This window comes from Pithys albifrons, chromosome 12 (assembly GCF_047495875.1).
Source record: "Pithys albifrons albifrons isolate INPA30051 chromosome 12, PitAlb_v1, whole genome shotgun sequence".
NCBI classification, from domain to species: Eukaryota; Metazoa; Chordata; class Aves; order Passeriformes; family Thamnophilidae; genus Pithys; species Pithys albifrons.
The window spans coordinates 13,796,534-13,818,234 of NC_092469.1; the positions used below are offsets into that span (position 1 = coordinate 13,796,534).

General features: G+C 49.6%; 1 protein-coding gene across 1 annotated transcript in view; it reads left to right on the top strand.

Moving 5' to 3' along the window:
- CFDP1 (craniofacial development protein 1) overlaps positions 1 to 20,344 on the top strand; it is a 62,840-nt gene extending 42,496 nt beyond the window's left edge. Inside the window, exons 6-7 of the mRNA XM_071567731.1 lie at positions 14,460 to 14,618; positions 19,614 to 20,344. Of these exons, the coding sequence (XP_071423832.1) occupies positions 14,460 to 14,618; positions 19,614 to 19,704 (250 nt within the window). The 3' untranslated portion in view covers positions 19,705 to 20,344. The remainder of the gene's footprint in view (positions 1 to 14,459; positions 14,619 to 19,613) is intronic.
- Positions 20,345 to 21,701: the final 1,357 nt, after the last annotated feature.

Sequence of the window (21,701 nt, forward strand, 5' to 3'; positions counted from 1 at the left end):
AGGGATGTGAGCCATCCCTTCTGGTCTTTTTTCCTTTGTGCCACTTTCTTGGATGAGAATAATGGGAGAATTTCTTCCCTTGGCAAGGTTTTACCTTGCTTGGACTTTTAGTCTCACGGAGATGGTTTAGGTTGGTGAATGGAAGGAAAAGAGTCTCAGAAAGAGAAGTGCTGTAGCATAGGTATTGTGGAGGAGGCTGTGACTTTTTATTGGCTATAAATAAACTCTTCAAAATCCCTGATTATAAAACCTGAAGAGAACTAGAAACTCAGAAGCCAAGAGATAAGAAAAGGAGGAACTTATATATGATACAATAATGCTTTCCACCAAGGTGTATGTGTGGATCAGCTGAGTGTTGCTGGAGACCTGAAAGCAGCCCTGCTGAAACACGAGATTACAGTCCAGATACAGGCAAGAACACTTTGTCCAAATACTACTGTGACTTGGCCAGATAAGGGAATTTTTTTCTTCATGTAGAAAGTTTCCTGCCTCTTGGTGATCTCCTGGGACGTTCAGCATGACCTCCTTGTACCTGCCCATTTGCAGAGCCTGGTCCTGGAGAGCCCTGTAGCGCGGTTTGGAGTCAGGAGGGATCAAAGCATCTACCTCTCTCCTCCCTTCAAGTGTATTTTTCCCCTGCTTTGGTAACAGTAGCCTCCAAAATGCATCAGAATTGTTCAGAAGCAGAGTCTCTACTGGAAACCAAATGTTTTGAGCAGCTTGAGGCATCTGGTTTGACAGGAGAGGACTCAGAATACAGACATCACTGGGTGCTTAGCGTAAGTGAGCACACTGCAGTACCTGTGTTGAGGTGTCCCCAGGCAGCTCCCAGGCAGAGTATGACAGCCTTGACTGCAGTTGTCATAGATGAAGTTAAAGAAAATGAAGAATTACGCTATGAGTGAGGCTCAATCTCTTCGCTCTCGCCAGCAAATGCTCTCCAGGAACTGAAAGTAGACAGGATGGTGAAGGATCTGACTCCAGCAGTGTGGGTCATTGGGTACTCCCTGCTGTGAAGGCTTTCACTAGTCCTTCTCTGGGAGTTTTGCCAAGAAACTGGTGCTGGGGGAACAGAATCTCTAGCAAAGAGACAGAGAAACTTTCACTAGGAGATCTGATTTGTAATTAAAAAACAAGGAAACAAAACCAGCTAGAGGGGGTGACGAGGTTTAGAGGATTGCTCAGTGGGCTGGGTCAAAGGGAATTTAGCTGTCCTGGGGCAGATCACAGAAACAGCTGAAAATTGGGCCGTACAGAGACATGGAAAAAGATCATAGCCAAGAGAAGTCTTGAATTGCCATGGTACAGTGCAAAGGGCAGGAATTTCATGGGTTTGTGGCTTGAGGGTCTGAAATGGCTGCTCGGGTGCCCTGGTCTCTGGGGTCATGGAGCTTTCCCGAGAGCTCCCTGTGAGCATTTGTGGTTGAACTACAGCCTGCATTTCTGAAAGAGGCATCCACTCACAATGGAAAGACTTACAATCTGGGATCCACCACATCCTTTGGGAAGCTGTTCCCATGGTTAATGCGTTTACTTCATAACTGTTACACTTCCCTGAAGGAGTTTGAGTCCTCAGCTGGCAGCCTGCCTGCCTTGCTCACCGCTGCTGCAAAGCTCGCTGCCTCCTGAGACAGAAGTCCTGCTACAAGGGGACTGAATGGCCTTCCTGGGGTCATGCTGGCTGTTTAGAAGAGCCAGGGAGCTGAACCTGCTCACTCCAACCGAGTATGGAGTGAGTTTTGTGAAGCATTTGTCTGTTCATTCAGCAGCCGCCCACTGATCCTCACCTCTCTGGGTGATGTGTGCCTTGCTGTTGTGCCCTCAGCAGCTGGTAGGTCACACAGGAGTCGAGATACAGCTCTGGCATTGTACCAGGCAGAGGCTGTGAGACACTCACCAGTGAATTCCAGAGACCATGTGTCATGAAACCCTGGCCCTGCCCTGCCACCCACCTCTGCATGAGGCTGCTGGAGGTGGTGGGAGCCTTGACAGGTTGCAGTCCCCACATTCAAGGAGAACTTTTCTTTCTGAGCAGATTTGGTAGGTGGATGTTAGCTGAGAAATCTATTTGGGAACCTCCCGCTTTGTGTGGGTGGAAGGGAAGCCTTGGCTTATTCCTCTGCCTGCCTCCAGCTGGAAGGTGACAACTGAGCTTGTGGCTGGGAGAAGTCAGCTGTTTCCATTTTCTTCCTCTGGAGACTTGAAATCTATTTCCAGTGGGGTGGGTCCCTGGGAAGAGGAAGAGCAACTTTTCTGAGTGCCTTCTGCCAAAGCTGAAATGCACTGTGGGGTGGCCTTGCCAGCCTCAGGCATTTAAAACACTTCAGTCAAGCCCTGGAAAAAAGACAGAGAATATTCTTAGTTTCTCCTCTTACATACATTTTGGACTCTCCGCACTGTCTCCTCTGTTTTGTTACCGAGCATTTTCTGTAGCCTTAGAAAGTTGTTTTTGAGAAAAAAAGCACATTCTTTCATCGGTTGACTTTTTATTGCCTGTTTTCTTGTGGCTTGGACTTCATGTTTTATATGGGAAACATCTTTAAAGCTTTTAGGATATTTCTTTCCTTTCCTTACCCCTCGAAATACCCTCTTTGATCTGGATTGTTGGGCCAGCTCTTAATCTGGACTGGAACAGGGGATGATAATTGTGATGGATCCCCCAGTGATGTTAGCCTTCCCAAAAGCAATTAAATGTGATCAAACCCTCATTTTTGTTTTATGACTGCTTGTAGCAGTGTCCAAACGTTTATTGTCCCCCATAGTCCCACGTGCTGCCAGGCCAGGCTTTCCACTGGAAGATAATATATTATATTCATTCTATTGATTAACTTGCACAGCACTGCAAAGCAACCACTCCAGTGGGCTCTGGCTTGTTGCTTGTTGTAGTGATGCATTTGTACTATGGAGCCCTGACTCTCCTCTACCCTCACTTAATTTTCTGGGAACTCTCCCCTCTCCTAGGCTGCTGAGCTTTGTGAACATTTGCCAGTGGAAGGTAGAGTATTTGTTTTCATCAGACCTATTCTTAAAGCTGTCAGATTAATCGCTGGGTGAGGAGGGGGGTCCCTTCCTACCTCTGTCCTGACTGTCTCTCATTTTGATCAAAGCCTGGCATTGATCTGATACAGTGGGAAGCTAACCAGGACTAAACACTGGAGCTGTCTGTGAGTCACAGAGACACAGCCAGGGATTCTGCATTGCTGGGGGGCCACTGGTGGTTGTTTTTTCAAGGGCAGGGTGGTTGGGGCGTTGGATCCTCCTTGCAAGGCACACTGCGCTGTAAAGAGCAACCTGGGAGTTGCACCAGCTGCTCTGCCATCCGCACTCATTCACTTTGAAATCCCTTTAGCACTGGAACAATTCCATTAGCAGGACTTCTTAGGCCTTATTGGGAGCAGTTTCTCTGCTGATTAAAACCAAGTCCGCGCACCAGTCTGTCATAACCAAGACATTCCCCGCGTACCTCGGGGCTGCTTGCAGCTGAAATCTTGAACAAAAGATCTGCTGTTAGACAAAGGAGGAAAGAGTGAGACTCTGAAGAGAGGAAGAATTTCTCCTCTGTTTGCCAGCAATTTTTTTCTATTATTTTTTTAAAGATTGGTCACCAATTAATCCATGTCATTCTGCAGACAAAGCTGTCCATGTTTTAAGGTTGCACGGTGAAATAACTTCAGTGCTGTTGGTTCTAGCAGCTCTGAATGTTCTCAAACAAATGCCTTTTAAGATAAAAATGGTCTGTGCTTGATCCCAGCCCAGAGTTGTGGTCGTTATTGTTTTATTTGAAATGTCTCAACTGAACCCAGTGAAGTCAGTGAGAGCTGCAAGTGTTTGAAAGTCGTCACCCTGATTTCCATGGCTAAATATGGGCATAATAGATGGTGTTACTCTAAAATGCTCCAGTGTGTGACCCAAGTTGTAGCCCAACAAATGTGCTCTATGCCAGACACTGACCTGCAGTAGCTTCTGGCAGCTTTGAGGTCATCAACCTGTTGGACCTGGATACCAAACGCATCGTGCCTTCTCACTTTAAATTTTTGTTCTTACCTGCTGTTGGGCTGTGAGAGGCCTCACAGCCACACAGGTGTAATCCCAGTGGAAACTTGTGTATGTGTGATTTTTTGCTGACTTCTGTGCTTTTGGTTCAGAAATTAAAGTAGTAGAAGCAGAACACCTTCCCCCCCAACACATACACAGTCAGAGCTTTATGAAAGGCATTTCTTGCCACTCTCAGTGGCAGCACTAAGATACCAAATTAAATCTAGCCCAGCACCTTCAAGCAGGGTAGGTATACTGGTTCTGTGCTGGTGTAGCAAAATCCATCTGAAACTAACACATTTCTTATCCCTAAACATTTGCAGAACTTAAGGGCAATGTAAAATATGCATGAAGAGCATGCATGATATTTTTCAATAAAGTTAATTAATGCAAGCAGTTCTTTGCAGATTCAAGCTAGTCCATGTGGGAACAGTTTGAGGAGTTCTGGTGCATGTAATGCAGTCCCTCAGTGGCAGGGGCAGGTCTGGTTTGTGTTGTGTGGACGCCTTGGGTGGAGGAGAGCTCACGTGAGGAGTGACTGCAGCTTCCAGCTGGGAAGGGGCAACACCATCAGCATTTGGCTGCAGCTGCGGTGCTGTGTGTGCTAACAGGGGTGTAGCTTTGGCTGGAGACCAAGCCCTGAGTTTACAGGTCCTTACCCATCAGCCAAGCATCAGACATGGCTGGTTAGTGCTGGGCTGGAGTTGTTAACGTCTTCATAGTATCAGAAGTCATTTGAATGCTACAGCTCTTTCAATTAAGCTCCCGTTGAGCTCCTCACACAGATATAGTAATGTAATTGGCTGGCCTGCTGCAAGTGCATTAGGAGAGTCTGCTGCTGAAACAGCCTCTGTCTGTGCTCAGGGCTGGAGAGGAGCCAGAGTGAGCCCCAGGCTCTGCACAATGTCATACTGATTGGGAGGGTGCGAGATTTTGTTTTTGCTAAAATAGTTCTGCCAGTACAGCCCAGAGGGCAGCTGCAGTTCCACTGGCACAGAGGGGCCTTATGCTGCTCTGAATTGTCTCTGGCTCTGGGGACAGACACTGATGCTGCTTGGCGTACCTTTATCCTACAGTAACAGCCTGTGCATGGTAAGCACTGCTCAGCTCCACAAGTGCAACTTTATTTTGTTGACATCCACCCCATAGCAACTCTGTCTCAGAGGCCCAAGGAAAATATTTTGCTTCCTCTGGCTCTTAGGAAGTGGGTTCTCCATGGCAGCAGTCCCTTCACAAAGGGTTTGGTCCTGAGCAGGAAACCCTGATCCGATCCCTAATGAGCCCTTCCTGCTGATAAGAGAACCTGCAGGTCAGAGGCTCTGCCTGAGCCAGCCAGCTCCCTGAGAACTATGTGTTTTTTGATGAGCATGTCCTCCAGAACCTGTAAAATGAGGCTCCAGGCCCTCCAGCAAGGTGGGGCAGACGTAGATGCCATGGAATGGGACCTGCCTGTGGCAGAGTTGTGCACCTGTGTTACTGCTGCAGCTCTCTGCCATTCGTGAGCTGGAGCATCCCATCTCTCACCTCCTCAGCAAGTTTGACCCAGCTTGGAGACCCAACACTGGTTTTATTCCTGGAATAATTCTGTTGCAATATTATGTATATTTACACCTGGGTTGTCCCCCAGTCTGGAAAGCCAGCTGGAGAATAAGGTGTCCTGTTTTGGAGCAAGGCATGCTTAGGTCTCTTTTTCCAGCCCTGCACTTTGGAAAGGCCTATCCAGTACAATCCATGACATGGAGATGAGAATGAAGTATTTCTGTATCTTGGAAAGTGCACCAGAAAAGAAGTCACTGACTGGAATCTCCCCTGGCAGCCTGTGGTGTGATGCTCTGCAAGCTCTTTCACCAGCTGCCATGTCGGTTTTGCTGTTTGTAAGCCAGTTTCACAATGTTTATTTCCTTCCTGAAGGTGAATTGCACTCTCACTGCCAGAGCAGCATTGTGCAACATGTAGTCACACCGAAACTCACTGTGCTGGATTAATAACCAATCCAGCAATGAACCAGTAGCTGGGATACCAGAGCACTGTCCTTTGGTGAGCTGTTGCTCACTCCTGCTGAGGTGGGAGGTGGGAGTGACATGGGTTTTTCCCCTGTGACAAATCTCTGTTCCCCCACTGACTATTTTTAGACACAAATACATCTAGAATCAACTGTGCCTGTGGCAAGCTGTGCTACTGCCTGCAGCAGCCCTCACCAAGGCTCTTACTCTGTTCCATCTACCCTTGCCTCTCCACACTGATGGAAGCCTCATCATCTTGGCCAGGCTTTGATTGCTGGGCTGCCAGGGTGGAGTGGTCTGGCTGTCCATCTTTTCTACACAGAACCCAGCTGTGGGAAGGAGAGCTATCACTCTCTCTTGTGGAGAGGTTACACTTTCTTCTTTGTCTGACACATCGCTTATTTGAACACTAGTGTGCTCTAGCTGTGATCCTGGATTACCTCCTCAGCTCGTCAGAGCCAGTGTCAAAGAATTCCTGCAAGTGGGAAGAAGTTGTGGACACCAGTGTTCAGGTAGGAGTCTCCATCATGAGGCTGTCTGAGGTCTCAGGGAGTATGGCATGACATCAGAAGCCTCTTCAGATTGCACCAGCAGTGATGACAAAGAAACTTGGGGTTAGTGTGCATTGGCAAGCCCAAACAAAAGCCTGAGAAAAGTTAACTCACACTGTTGGCTTGAGTTAAAACCCACATTTCCTTGTTCCTTGTAAGTACTTCAAGCTGGTCCTGCTGCAGTCAGACCACTCACCTTCTGGAGGTGTCATTGTACTCACCACTTTCACTGGGAGCTGACTCCTGCCCTCAGAGCTCTCTGTACAGCAAAACCCAGCCTGGCCTTCTGGCCAGACCACAGCCCTATAATTGCAGTTTTCCAATGCACTCGCATCTCTTGCTGCCTTTGGACATGACTGCCTGCTCTTCTGTGCCCTGTAGCACCACCAAATGGGTTTTGTCCCAGCCATGGCTGCTTTTCCACAGTGGTTTGGTGCATGTCACTCTTCAGAGTGCAGGAAGTTTTACAGCTCTCACTAGAAGGATACGGGTTTATAACCCCATGTCAGAAAGCACTGCTGTTCACAGAGCACTTCGGGCAGGTTCTTCAGCTCGTTTTGTGTGCTCTGGAGTGTAAATGCTCATTGCCTGCTACCAGCTCAGCAAGTGGAGCATATGGAGAGGCACCTGTGTTGCCAATGAGTTTCCTGGGCTGTACTGCCCTGGCCAGGCAGTGGGAATCCATCAGTCCTCTCCCTGCCAGCCTGCCCTGGGTGCTGCCCTCCCAACAAGACCATCACCAGCCTTCCTGCACCATCCACCCTGCTTTTATCTTAATTTCCTCCTTGCTTGCTTTTTATTTTCCACCTGGGATTTCAGTGTTTGTTTGTTTGGCATTAGGAAGGGTTTCTTTTTGCTTTTTTTAAATACCTGTTGTGACAGGCAGAGCTGAAAACAAGACAGACTGCTCTCTGCATCAATCCCAAAGCCTCTTGGGGAAGCGATACCAGGTAGAGGGAGAAAAAGTGGAAATGCAGTTGGGTTTTGCCTGGGAGACTCTTCTGTCCTTGGCCAGTTACATGGAGTGAGGGATGAAAATAGACAGTTGATTTGATAATCTGAAGAAGACCTGTTATGTCATTCTGGGGAAGGTTCCTGGCAATACCAGGCACTGTTGTTCTGCTGCTGTCTGCTCCAGCCAGCCAGACCACCCTGACCCAAAGGGGAAGATGTCACTACACTTCCCTTCCTGACACGTGCCCCTTTTCCCCCCGCCAGCATTTTCACTCCTCTGCCAAGGAAGCCTGTCTGGAGAGGCTGAGAGTGAATAGTAGAGGTGGCACATGAGGCACCAGCCTGCTCTCTGCATGCATCCTCCTTGGGCAGTGTCTCTCACACACCATGCATGTTGTTGTTTGAAGGGAAGATGGTGGGGTGGGTGATCCGTGTGCCCTGGGCAGGAATCTTCCACTTTATTAAAAGGAAAGTATTTACTGGTTATATATCAGTTGCCCAGCTGTGGGTTTGTTTGTATGAGAACCATTTCCTGCTGTTAAGTGAAATATTCAGCTTTAGAGCAGATCACGGCAGGAAGAGATATTACCATGTCCAAAACCTTTGTGCTCTTCTCTTTGTTGAGTGGTCGAGTTTCTCACCTGCATCCCTGCCATCGAAGCACTTGGGCTGACAGGAACAGAGCTGCTGTCACTGTGCTGCAAATAAACATCACAGGCCCAGTGAGGAAGGGAGGAGAGCAGGAGAGGGGCTGTGGGAGAGCCAGGACTTCATCATGAACATGGTACTTTGAGGTCTGCAGGGCCTGAGGTGCCATCTTTCTGCACTCAGTGACATTTACTCATGAGCATCCTGTCCTGATGGTGGGATCGGATGTGCTGCTGGTGTAGCAGGGAGCAGCAGGGTAGCAGTTTGTGCTCTAGCTGTGTTTGAGCTGCTTGGAGATTTGCAAAGCCATGCAGCCCTACTGGAGGTCTGGGAATTAATGCCTCCTGCATTTTCTCTTCTACCAGACACCATAAGTGCGTTTGCCCTTGCAGTGGTCTCATCATCTAACACACAACAAAAACTATCCATCCAAGTTCTGAACCTTCCTTGAAAGTGGATTTTTTTTTAGGTTGTAGGTATAACCTGCCTTTTTACATGCTAATTAGTGTTTTCTTTGAAAATCTGCTTGCAAAGGCTAGGGCAGGAGATATGGAGGCTTTCCTGGTCTTACAAGATTTCCTCCTGATGAGATTATGTCACCTCTGTGAGCCCACATTTATTGCTGCAAAAGGAAAAATTGCTCTGCAGTGCCTCGTGGAGAGTCACCAGATATTTTATCACAGAATCACAGAATGTTCTGCATTGGAAGGGACACACAAGGATCATTGAGTCCACTCTTTAAATGAAGGTACAGGGATTGAACCTTGGCATAGTCGGCATCATGCTAGAGCACCAGCTGAGCTAATGTCAGGGTTATGCTGGAAGGTGATGGAGTGGCCACCATCAATTTGTCTCTGCTCTGGGAGATTTCAAAAGCCTGTGATGAGGCCAGAGATGCCCCACTGTCAGAATCATGATAATCTAAAAAAATGTGCTTCTTGTCAAAGTCTTGCAGCAGCCACTTTGCACAAGGTCCTCCCTGGCAGAACAGGATGGGTTTGTTTCATTAGTGGGGCAAAGGAAGCATCTCATTTGTGACTTGTGTATGTCAGTGACTGTCCTCAGTGTGTTTGCTCACTTTATTTCCCCAAAACACGGCATAACAAGGAGAGGGCTCAGGGAGCATTGGGATGTTAGCTAAGCATCAGTAACATCAAGTTTTGTGTTAAGCGTTTTCTTCTTACAAATTGAGCTGTTGTTAAAAGTATTGATAGACAGATGACAGAAGTAGGATCTTCCTGCTGCGGAAGTTGTTACCCACAACAAGAAGGATGTTACAAGGTGGATGGAGAAGCTGTGCAGGGTCTATGGTCTGCACACTTCCACAGAGCCAACAGAAACATTGCAGCAGAGGGACTGTGATCCCCCAGGGTGGATGAAGGTCAGGCTAAAGCTGGGGACACTGCTGGCTCCTTGGTCAACATGTGAACAGGTGTCCTTTGGGCTCACTTTATTCACTGGAGTTGAACAACATGAACTGTTACAGCTCCTTCAGTCTGACCCTGCTGGTCCCTGCCTGGTGCTGGCCATCAGCTTGATCTTTGGCCAGCTGGTGCTGGTTCAGCTGCTGAGTAGTTTCCATAGGTATTTCACAAAGAGGGGAGGTACTTTCCCCAGTGTTCATCTCCAACAGCTGCATCATGGCTGTTGTGCGTAGGAGAGGCTGATTGGCAGAGACATCCAAGATCCACTGTGTTGAGGGAAATGTGAGGGCAAACAGGAGGGGCAGCACAGTGCAAAGGGTAGCCTTGGAGTAGCAGGAATGTTCTGCTTGGATAGAGGAAGGAAATGGCTTGGCAGCAGCAGAGCAGACAGATACCTCAGTGAATCACATGAGTTTGACATGAGTCAATGTTGTCGCATGGTTGTGAAAAAGACAAACGTCACAGGGGCTGTGTAAGGAGTTGCATGCGTTGCAAGGCATCTGAAGCATCCTCCTGCTCCCAGTGCTGGTAAATCCATCACTGGAACTATTCCCATTTCGGATGCTGCATTTCAAGGAAGATATGGGCCAATAGCAGAGAGTCTAGGAAGAGCAGTGAGAGTGGTCAGAGGGCTGGAAGCGATGAGGAATGAGAAAAGCTTGAAAGGACCTGGGATTGTTTAGTCTAGGAAAGAGCAAGCTGAGTGGGGAGGCGATACGAAAAGCTTTCAAAGACATAAAAGGCTGCTGCAGAAAGCGAGGGAATGATCTGTTCTTAGTAGCTACTAGGAAGAAGATACCAAGCCATAGGCAGAACAAGAAATTTAATCATTGGGAAAGACTTGCATAAGTGAAAGGCTGATGAAGTGCTGAAACTTCTGCTGCCATGGGGAGTTGATGTCAGGAGGCCTTCAGAGCACCTCTCTCTGGGCGGGTGTGAGAGGAACTCATCTGGCTTTGGCTGGTGGGATGCACTATGAGACCTTTGTAGCCATATTCCCAATTGACTGGAAGATTATTTTCTAAAGCTCGTGATGAACTCTGTCTCTTTGGTGCAGGCATCCATTTCCCACATGCTGCTGACCTTCATATCACAGGGATTACAGGCGGCAGTGACACTTTATCATTGGTATAGCAGCAATTCTCCAATGTCCTGGTTGAGCTGGAGGCTCACACTGAGCTGGGAGGAAGCCTCATTGTTAAGGACAGGAATACAGAGTGTGTTCACTTACAGTGGGAAAGCAAGGGAGCTCATGGCTTGCTGCTTGTCCCTGGGTCTGACCATACCAGATGATGCACAGGCAGTCTTTATCCTCACGGCATTAGATGGTGCAGGGGAATCCCCCTCACCAAGGCAGAGCTCCTCAGCACTGGGGTTTTTTGCTGGTTCAGGGGCTGACTTTGGCTGTGCTTTTTTAATTGTGAAAATTCAGAGCATGTCTTTGTGTCCTAAATAGGCGATTGTCCCAATCCTCATCCCCGGGATCCATTATGTCTTAGCAAATTACTTTCTCTCTTTTAAATGCCTTAGTGATTAAAGATGCCACAGCAGATACCCTTAATGAGTACAAAAAGGGTAATAATTCCTCTTATTGGCACTGAATGCAATTAATCAGGCCCCTTTACTTGTGTTTTAAACAGATGAGGCATTTAAGGCCAAGCAAGTTTTTAATTGGACTTTAATGTCTCTCATTTACTTCATTTTGGCACAAGCATAGGAATTCCCACCCCCAGGTTTGCTGTTGGATTTATTCAGGGTGATGAAAGGCTCAGCGTGGAGTGAAGACTCAGCAGCAGACTTGAACATGTCCTTCAGCCTGTACCTGGCCCCATCTCATTGCCCGGCCCAGGCTTGGTCCTGCTGCAGCAGCACAGAATTGTCTGGGCAGGAGCAGAGCCAGGTCATCCTGCCCAGAGCCCATTTCCAGCATGGGCCTGACACTGGATATTAACAGTGTTTGTTGAGTAGTCATCAACACAAGGGTGCAACATAGCCTGCCCTTTTTCATCGGGTTTCCTTGCCTTGAAGGAGCTGTTGTCTTGTGAGTGTTCTTGTGGTTATCTGGGTGTGCTTGATGGAGGTCCATGTGCTAGCCTAGCCTGTGTAACTTCAAACGTGGGGTGAACTGTATCTCTTAAGAGATATTCCTGAGGTCCATGGCCAAGAGGAGGTGCAGAGGCCTTGAGCACCATTACAGGTGGGTGTGTGCATGTAGACATTGTTAATTTATGACAGAAATTACCATGGGAGACAAGGTGCTTGATGAGCAACCCTCATCCATCTTACAGCCCCTGCTCCCTGCTGTGAAGCCAGAACCACCTCTTCTTCCACCTCTGACTATGAACCATCTTGCCTTTGGTTCCCTTCCCTCCTGTATATCCTCCAGTGTGGTTTGGGGACAGCAGTGGCCTATCAGCACGTCTCTGTCTGTGTTTCATGCAGGATGTGTTTGGCAGCCCAGCTTGGCCAATTGGCCCCTGTCCCAACTCAGCTCTTCCCCACCAGCATCCAACAGCCCAGGGTTCTGCTGAAAAGGTATCATCTCATCAGGTCATGTGTGAGGCTGCCTCTGAACCTGCTTGTCCCTCTGCAGGGCAGATATTCCTCTACCACACAGGAGAGATCCTGAAACAGCTTCAAGTGGGTTTTTCCAGGTGCATGCTGTGTCCTTTGCAGAGTCAGGCCTGTCTGCAGTTCAGCTGACAGTGGCTGTGGGGCTCCCACCCATGAAAGGGTTAGCAGATGAGCTGTGGGTGCCCTTGGACAGGTGAGATGGCTTGTTCACTGTGGGTTTTTTCCCCAGAAAAACACTTAGGAGAAATATAGGGACAAGGGACACCACCTTCAATCTCTGCTTCACTGATACATTGTTTGGTGGTTGTGCAAAGCTTGTGTAGTCCTGGATAGCCAGATGTGGGAACCAAATCTCTTCAGTTTTATCTTGTGCTGAGAACATCTTTGTCCATTTTACCCTCTAGCACCACTTTCCTGCTACCTTCAGATAAGAATACCTGGAGCCATCAAGTCTTGAAAAGTAAGGTAGAATTGGGTGCTGAGCAAGGGTCAAGGTTTTATTGTGTGATCATGATGTGAAGGGCTGTAGACATCTTGATGAGATGCTCAGAGATAAAGGCGAATCAAAGACCATCCAATGTATTCTGTGTCCCTGCAGAGTGAAAAGGGCTGGCTTGTTGGTCTGTGCTCCAGCCATGGGGCAGGGAATGAAGAAAATAAGAGGGCCAGGTCCTAGGACATTCTGCTCCTCTGGTTGGGCAGTATGAGCAGGGGCAGGCAGCTTCATCCAGGGGCTATCGAGCCTGCCAAGTTGCCCTTAATCCAGAATCTGTAGTCCAAATATATCTATGTCAGGAAGCTGCTACCCCAAGTGACTCTGGCCAGTCATTCTTGCATTGAGAGGCTTCTGGCTGGGGCTTACAGAGTTGTCATTTTCTTTGATTTAATTCCACATAAACTGCAGAATTGTTTTCCTTTAGAGGCTTGCAAATTAGGGAAGCATAAACCACACTAATGATCCGATAAGGACAGCTTTGGATATGTTCCCAAGAATGGCAACCCCTGGGCAGGACTGTGCTCAGAGAGCACTGATGGAGAGCAATTTACCACGCTCACCTGGCTGCCTTCCTTGGGCCCCCCTCCCCAGATTCCTCCATCTCTCAGGAACGAGAGTCATTTCCTCTCTGGCTTCTTGCAGAGGCAAAGGCCCTGCAGACCTGAAGTTATCTCTGGAATGTGTGTAAACACTGAGTTCAGTGGGATGCTGTTTGCCCCCCTCTCCTGGGGGGGTTTAAGAAGGGTTAAATTGAGTTTGTTTTATGGGTTCCTATCCCTGAGAGTTGTCTTCCTTGAGAGGGCAACCCAGCCGACTTGAGTCTGTGTGTGTGTACTTTTCCCAGCATAAAGAGAGATTCAGGGGGCCGCGCCACAAGGGTGGGATTTCACTCCTCTAAGGACAAGGTAATGAAAGACCAAAGTGGTCTTCCTCCCAAAGAGGGACCTTGGAGGTGGTGTGGGATTGCTGTGCACGTGCACTGGGACTCAACGTGTCACACAGTAGTGTAACTAACAGGATTTAGGCAATCCTTGGACAGAAACAGATCAGGAGGACTATGGGGCCGTTCTGGTGCCCCCATCTTCAAAGAGTGTTGAAAAGTAAGCAGGGGAACAAAACCTGAGAAGTGACATGTGGGCTGGAACAAAATGCATTTTAATGAGAGGCAAAACAGCTCTATCTGTTTGCACAAAATTTAATTCAGATGTAAATTCATTATGGTCTATGAGTATGTCACTAGTGAGTCTTACCTGGAGACCAGAGTGCTCTTGGATTTAGAATAGGCAGCAGCAACCAGAACCTAAAGCTAGAGAAAATTAAGTGTTAATAGCAATGAAATGGTTAATTCCTAGATGTGTTGTCAGCGCTGGTGACGCACTGAAGCTGGATCCCTTCCAGAAAACAACACTTTAACTGAAGACAAAGAACCAGGCTTAGCACAGAGGTGATCAGTGAAATGGCTTGGCCTGGTGTATATAAGAGGTCAAACTAGATGATTTAATGATCTCTTTTGGCCTGAAAGCTCTCTGTTCTCTTAAGAAGATAAATGAAAAAGCCCTTCCACAAAAAGCAAGCACTTGAGATATGTGTGTAATGAACTCTGCTGCTTCCAGGGGAATGGTGGATCAGGATCTGCAGGAAGCGTGACCTTGCTGCCTGCAAGATGCCTGGAGTTGGTGGCCATCTGTTTAGTGGCAGTGGCTCACCAGCATCAAGGCCACCACTCTCACGTCTCAGCTCTGCATTTAATTGCCGTCTCCCTAATCTCCATCAGGGTGAAGAGGCCAAGCGGTATGAGTAGCCTCCTGGGGAAGATTGGTGCCAAGAAGCAGAAGATGAGCACACTGGAGAAATCTAAACTGGACTGGGAGAACTTCAAGGAGGAGGAGGGGATCGTGGAGGAGCTGGCAATCCACAATCGAGGGAAAGACGGGTAAGAGGGAGGGACTTTACCTAATAGTAGTCCAGCATCTCCTACCACTTCCTATACATGTAGGAAGTCTGGTGCCTGCTACGGAGTTCAGAAAACCCATGAGATTTCTTGAGGATTTATTCTAGGGATACATAAAGCCAGTAGCTGCTGTAGATGTCACAGCGAGACAGGTAAGTCTGCAAACACCTATCACTCTCTGCTAACAACCTTGTGCGTTCTCCAAGTCCAGCCAATGTCTGGCTTTATCAGCTCTCCTACTCATGGCACAGATGCAGTGTGAACCAGTCTAATCCAGCACTCCCTTGAGGAAACAGAGTTGCCTTTGCCCCATTTTCTTTTTTCAAATTGGGAGGTATGGTTTTTGTTCTGTTCTTCAAATGACATGTTCCAGCTGCATCTGTTCTCCCTCCTCCTTCATAAAGATATTTGCAAACCCAGAACAGCTGGCAAGGTGCGTCAAAATTATGGCAGTGCTGGGCGTTGGTTGTGTGCATCAAGCAATGTTCACTCCAATGAAGTTAATGGAAGTATCATAAAAGTAAATGGCAATGCTGTAAATAAAACAGAAAGTTAATAACATGCACTGCAGGGAGTGATAATGAGATCAGAAGCAGCATTTCCTCTACAAGTGCTTTGCTAAGCTCTGGGAAAACGTAGCCGGCTTAGTGGACAGATCGTAAAATGTATTTTATTATAAGCTGTTCTTTTACCCAGCAGGAAAAACTCAGAGCTTCTGCATTCCAACAGATTGGATTTTATATTTGAAGCACATTTTATAACTGTCAAACTTATCAAATAGATATTTTCAGTTTGGTTTTGCACCCTTCCACAACACTCATTCTCCATCAGATGTCCCCTGATCTGTTTCTGGTCACATGCCCTTGAACGAGTAGAGCAATTCAGTAGGAGTTGCTGGAGAGGGTCAGGTGTTCCTCTGAGATCCCTGAAATCCAAGGAGATGAATGATTTACACCACATAGAGGCGTGGCAGAGCAGTGTTTGTGCCATGTCTTGTGTTCCCAAACCTAGTACTCCAACCTTTCTTGGCCAGTGCTGCTTGCTTTCCCACCACATTTAAGCAGGACAGGTCACTCTTCACACATGGCAGACCTTTCCAAAGATGCTCATGTAATGGTCCTTGAAGGCCAGAGGAGGGATCAGCACATTGAAAAGATGAGCAAGGCAGAGCAGCAATTTTAAGAGTGTCTTTAATCTTGAACTGTTTGGGGGTTTGTTGCCTGTCACATCCCAGTCTGGAAAATCTGCTGAGCCCTTGGCAAAGGGGTTTTGTCATTAAACAAGTGAGAAACGTGATGCCATGATAACTTTACACACTCCTTTCAAATGTGTTTGTGCTAGTCAGGCATATAATATGAGAGGATCGACTGGGTATCTGCTCACTGGGAATTTCTTCCACATCAAGGTGAAGGAAGGCAGAAGGGAGGAGCACTGGTGGAGGTGTGGCCCACTTCATTTCTGCTTGTAGGCCACCTCTAAATGCCCACAGCGTGAAGGGTGTGGCATCCCTAAGGAGCAGCCAGCCTGCCTGGGGGCAGGTCACACAGGCACGGCTGCTGCAGGCCTCAGGTTATTTCACAGGAGCCTGTTGTCCCTTCTGCAGCCCCCTCTTCTGCTTTAATGATGTCAGCTGTGCTCACCCTTCAGTGGGCAATCATTTACACATCTCTATAAAAATTGTAATGAGCTGTTGTTAACCCTTCAACCCAGGCAGAAGGAAGTGGGGCACTGCCTTTAGTCCTTGATGCTGTTAGAAACCTCTGCTCCTCACGTGTCCTACTGTGTGATTGTAAATGTCTGCCTGATGAGGAAACGCACAGCCTGCTCCTGGAGACGTTTGCTCGATGCCACGCTTGCCTGTGCCCTTACAGAGGTGCTCCATGCATGTCTCGAGGAAGGCAGGAAGCATTACTTTTTGTTCAGGAGGAAAGGCAGGCTGAATTTCTTGTTTGTGGTAGCCTTGCAGAAGTTGTTCACAGCCCAGAGCTCCCTGTGCCTTGCACCTCCCAGACCCTTCTCCGGCAGCAACATGTGCTTGGCCAGAACACCAGCAGGCAATGGAGCAGTGGGGCTGTGGCATCTTTCTGCTGCCAGTGCCAGTTATCAGCCAGCCACAGCCTGGGCCCAGGATTCCCGAGGCAGAGGGCACACTGCCGCCCCTTGGCTCTGTCCTCCCTTGCCTCTGATTTTCCACCCATTGTATCAACAGCCCCAGCCAGTGATTTGCCTTTCCTTGGGAGCAGGATCTGGGCTTGTGCAGCCTGTCTGTATCAGGTCCTGAGGGCCTGTCCTGTATTGGACAGGCGGGGCTGGAGTAAGGAGAGGAGGCAGCTATCTCCTTTGCTGTTGATCTCTCTGATGTGCTTCATAAATGGAAATGTGTTAGAGGCCTCTTAATTGGGCCACTTTTGTAGGGCTGCCCCGAGGGGGAGCAGCCAACCCGTGCACTCCTGCACCGGGTGACTGATGGCAACTGGCAGGGGACAGGCAGCACCACCGAGACCCTCCCCAGAGCAGCTAGCAACTGCCCTTGTTACCAGAGACAGCCTTGCTCTCAGTGGATTTACTTTCCTCTGCTGTGGATCACAGCTGCCCTGTTTCCAGGCAGGTTGATAATTTACTGGAAGGTATTGATTCAGGTAGCAAAGGTTGTTTAGACAAGCACAAGATGGGTGTTTGTGCCTCACTTGTGCACTTTGGACCATGTTTGGCGTCACCTTGGTGTCAGTCGCACAGAGCTGGCTGAGAACAGAGACAGTATGCAGCTGCTGCAGAGAGTTCCGGGCACAGAGAGGCTTGCACCAACCCTGCAACGGCCCTGCTCATGTCCATCAGCACCTCCAGCCTCTGTGCCTGTAGCACAAGCCAGCCAGGCCCCTGTGTATGCACAGATAGTGCCTGGAGGGTCTGCTCTGGCCCCTACAGCACTTTGCTGGGGCTGGCCAAGGACAAAGCCGGGGGTGACGTCGCAATTCCTCCTCCATGCAGCACTGCTGGCTGTGTCTGTGAGACCACATTCCTGGTTCATGATCCATATCGATCCCCCGGGAGCCAGGTCCTGCCCACAGGAGAGGCACAGCAGTCGTGGAGGAGGAGGAGTCTGAAGGCACTGACCCCTTGCTTTCCCATTTGCTGACCCATTGGAAGAGGGATATTGCAGAGGGGCCAAAGGAGCTTCAGGTTCAGTAGCTCAGGCAGTTGCTGCCCAGGCAGTCATAGTGTTCCCAGAGTAACAGCAGTAACTCCTGTCCTTGCCTTCCCAGCTGTGGTTGTGGTTGGTGTTTAGCAGTGGAGGGGGAGGAAAACCACACACCCAGCAATGTGACACGCTGTAATACACTGCGTGACCCCTCGACTTCCTTCCCGTGGCCTCTCTGAGCCTGGCCCCAGGAACGGGTCACCTCCCTGCTTGCAAGGGTGAAGGAAAGTGACGCTCCCCTGCTCGCCTTTCCTGAACCAGTGTGGGGAGGGGGTGTCGGTGCACAGCCCTTCTCCGACGGTAAGGGAGGGGGCCAGGACAATACCTCCTCACAGCCAGCTCATCGTCTGCATTGCGCCGTGCTGTCCCTGCCCCCCGCAGCCGGCGGAGAGGAGCTGACCCAGTTGTGTCAGCACAAGGCAAGCTGGAGCTGCCGTGGGGATGGGGTGGCAGCAGGAACACATGGGGCTGTTCATACACTTGAGGGAATCACTGAAATGAATCTGCATTAATTAATTTCCAATGGTGGCTGGGTGGGCAGGAGTGTCAGGACCATCCCTTGCAGCAAGGGCAAAGGCACCCTGGTGCTGGGAGCATTCAGCACTGGTTTGATAGTTGTAGCATAAAGAATCACAGAATCATGAAATGGTTTAGGTTGGAAGGGATGTTTAAGGGCCATCTAATCCTACCCCCAGCACTAAGCAGGGATATCTTCAACTGGATCAGATTGCTTAGAGCCCCATCCTGCCTGACCTTGAAGAGATCTCATCACGAAAGGTCCTTCTGTGTGAGAGGGAACCTTGCTGATGGTGGAAGAGGGTGTAAACCTTCCCACGTAGCTTGTCTTGGGCACCTCAGTGCACACTACCAACCACCCAGCAGCCTGGAAAACTGCAGAGCCTGTGATGCTCATCTTCCCTCAGCCTTCAGTCTTGCTTGGTGAGCAGTCACCAGCTGCGATGCAGGAAAAGCAGTGACCAACGGAGAAGCTGAACGCTGTGGCTCCCCATGCATCTCACACACAAGCATAATGACCTTGTCATGGCAGTCCAGCGTTTGCCACCCTGGAACAAATGCAAAACAATTGTGATGATTCAATTACAGCTCCTGTTTTGAATTGCAATTTCACTCCCTCTGTAGGTTAATTAGTAGCACAGCCCCCGGGCTGTCTGTGGCAAGGGTTTGCAGAGAAGTACATTAAAATTCAGCTGCATGCCATTAATGAGTGGCAAGGTGCTCTTCCAGGCACAGGCGTGCCTTATTCCTCACAGCACTCAGGTGCCTCTCTGAAGGGCGGCAGTAAATACTCAGTGGTGGTTAGAAGCTCCTCTGTGGGTGGGAAGCCCCTGGCCTGCATCCCCGAGCTGCTGCAGGTTTGCTGGATGATGCTCTTTGTATCCTTAATGCTCCCTGAGCCTGTTACCAGCTTGTATCATGGGTTGTGCTGCTGTGGTTGGGTTTGAGGTGCTTTTCTGGGTGGTGTGAAGGCCTGTTCTGAACCCCTCTGAGGTGTCTGTGAAGGACATTTCTCAGCTGTAGGAAAAGAGCTGGAAGCAGAAGCAGCCAGTTCAGATCTCCAATCTATGGGGACCCCTCATCTCACACCTCTGTGGGGAGACAGCCAGTAGCCAGGGCCATAGAAGATGTTCAGTGTGGTGATCAGCTCATGGAGAGAGAGGGAGGGAGGTGGATGGTGCCTTCCCTCCTTGCTCATCCCTTTAGGTGGGCTTTGCCACTGGTTGCTACAGGCACTGCTTACAGCCTCTGCCTCCCTGCAGGTACATCGAGAGGAAAGCATTCCTGGAGCGTGTGGATCACAGGCAGTTTGAAATCGAACGTGACATCAGACTGAGCAGGATGAAGCCCTGATGTGCCAGGGGTGGCCACGGTGGATCCTGCTCCCTTCTGTGCCCATGGGCTGCTTGGGGGCTGCTGGCCACCGCTGGACCACCCAGCACGGGAACCCAAGACTCAGCCTGTATGTCTCAACATACAGGTTTTTCCTTTTACTGTAATATTGTGGGGAGGGTATTTGTCAGTGGGCATGGGGCACTTCGAGGGTTAAATGGCCCAGCAGGTGACAGAAGACACCACTGTGATTCTGGCAGCAGCTTTCCAAGGAGAAGGAGTGGTGGCACCCATCCTTTGCCAACCCCAGGTGCTTCTGGCTGCAGGAGGAGCTGCCAAGGCTGGGAGGGTGCTGGCATATTTGGTGGTGAGAGTGGAACTGCGGGAAGGTTTCATGGCTGCCCTGCGTGTGCAAGCTGTGGGCTGGAGCCCTTCTCCCTGCTCTGCCAGTCCCACAGCACTCCCTGCCCCTCCGCCCTCTGCTCCTGTCCAGACAAAGCCAAACTGTTTGTACTTGTTTGTGGGGTATGATGATGCTGGGGGGTGTTTAAGCAAGCTGATGAAGAAATCCTCCTTGTTCACACTGTCAAGAAGATGGGAGCAGCTGCAGCAGGCAGGAAGGGCCAGGATTGGAGTGTTCACATGAATAAAGTATTCCATCCCAACACTCTTGCATGCTGGCAGCGTGGTTTTTGCAGGAAGCAGAGGACAAAGAAATTAAGGGTCACATACAGTAAGGAATTTCTGACTGAGATCATGAAAACCTCTGCTCAGAGGTGCCTGCATGGTGTCTGCCCTATTAGCAGCCTGGAGGTCCAAGCAAGTGCTTGGATTGCTTTCCCTCCGCAGTACTGGGGCTGATGGTGGGATTAAATCCAGAATTGGAGGTGATAGTGTAGACCTGTAGCAGTGCTGCAGGAGTAAAGAAGCCCATCCAAGGCATGGCCATGCAGGGACATTCAGCAAGCACAGCTGCCTGCGAGGGCAGGCCAAGGGGCCTGGGTGTGGAGCGAGTGGCCAGAGCTGGAGGCCAGTAATGCCTCATCATCCCAGCCATCCCTGCTGGCCTGGCACTTGTGGGGTTGAGCAGCTCCTGATGTCTGGGCCGTGCACATCCTCGGAGTAGAGATGCTCATTGGCGCTTCCCCACAGGATGGTCTGAGCCTGCTTAGCAGGACAGCCCATGCCAGTGCTGTGCCAGGGAAAAGTGGCACAAGCCGTCACTGCTACTGGACCCTTGCCTGTGGCTCTGAGCCTTGGGCTCACATGTCCACTGCTGAGTCAACCCTTGCTCTGTGGACATGTTTCAGGATAGACAAGAACAAAACACCACGTGCCTGGGGGAGCTGCAGCCTTTGGCACCCTGTTCTATACAGAATCAGCTGTAATGAAACTGCTTAAACGAGCCTGAAATTGGACAGAAACAAAACAATGGGATGATGATGTGTTTTCATCTCCAAACACTTCCAAGCCAGCTTCTGCTCTGATTTAGGTTGCAAGACCAACTGGAGCCTGTCCAGCACACTGCTGTGGGGATATCTCAGCTTGGTGTTCCTGGGTGGCAGCGAGTGGCCCTGGCTGGACCTTGGTGGGGACTGTGGTGCAAGGCAGGTGCTGCAGTAGCCAGGCTGTTTGCCTGCTCAGGATGGTGGTGCCGGATCATCTCCAGCTCCTTCTCTCCTTGTGTGCTGGACTGGGAGGTGGCCGGTCCTGCCCTCCTTGTAGGGTCCCTCCCAACAGGGACCTCATGGCCGCCAGAGCTTGTTTTGCTGCAGATGCCTGATGACAGTGAGATGCTGGGGCGGCAGCTCAGCTGAGGCAGCCACAAGTGGGGCTGGGAGAGCTTGGCCCACCGTGGGTGCTGAGCAGATAGCCAGGGAAATGGCTTGCCTTTTGCTCCACTGGTGCTGAGACAACAGGAGGGAATATTTGGTTTGTTCTCTGTTCCATGTCCCTTCATGGCTGTACTCCTGTCACACATCGGACAGAGGTGAGGAAAGGTCATGTCATCCCTGCAC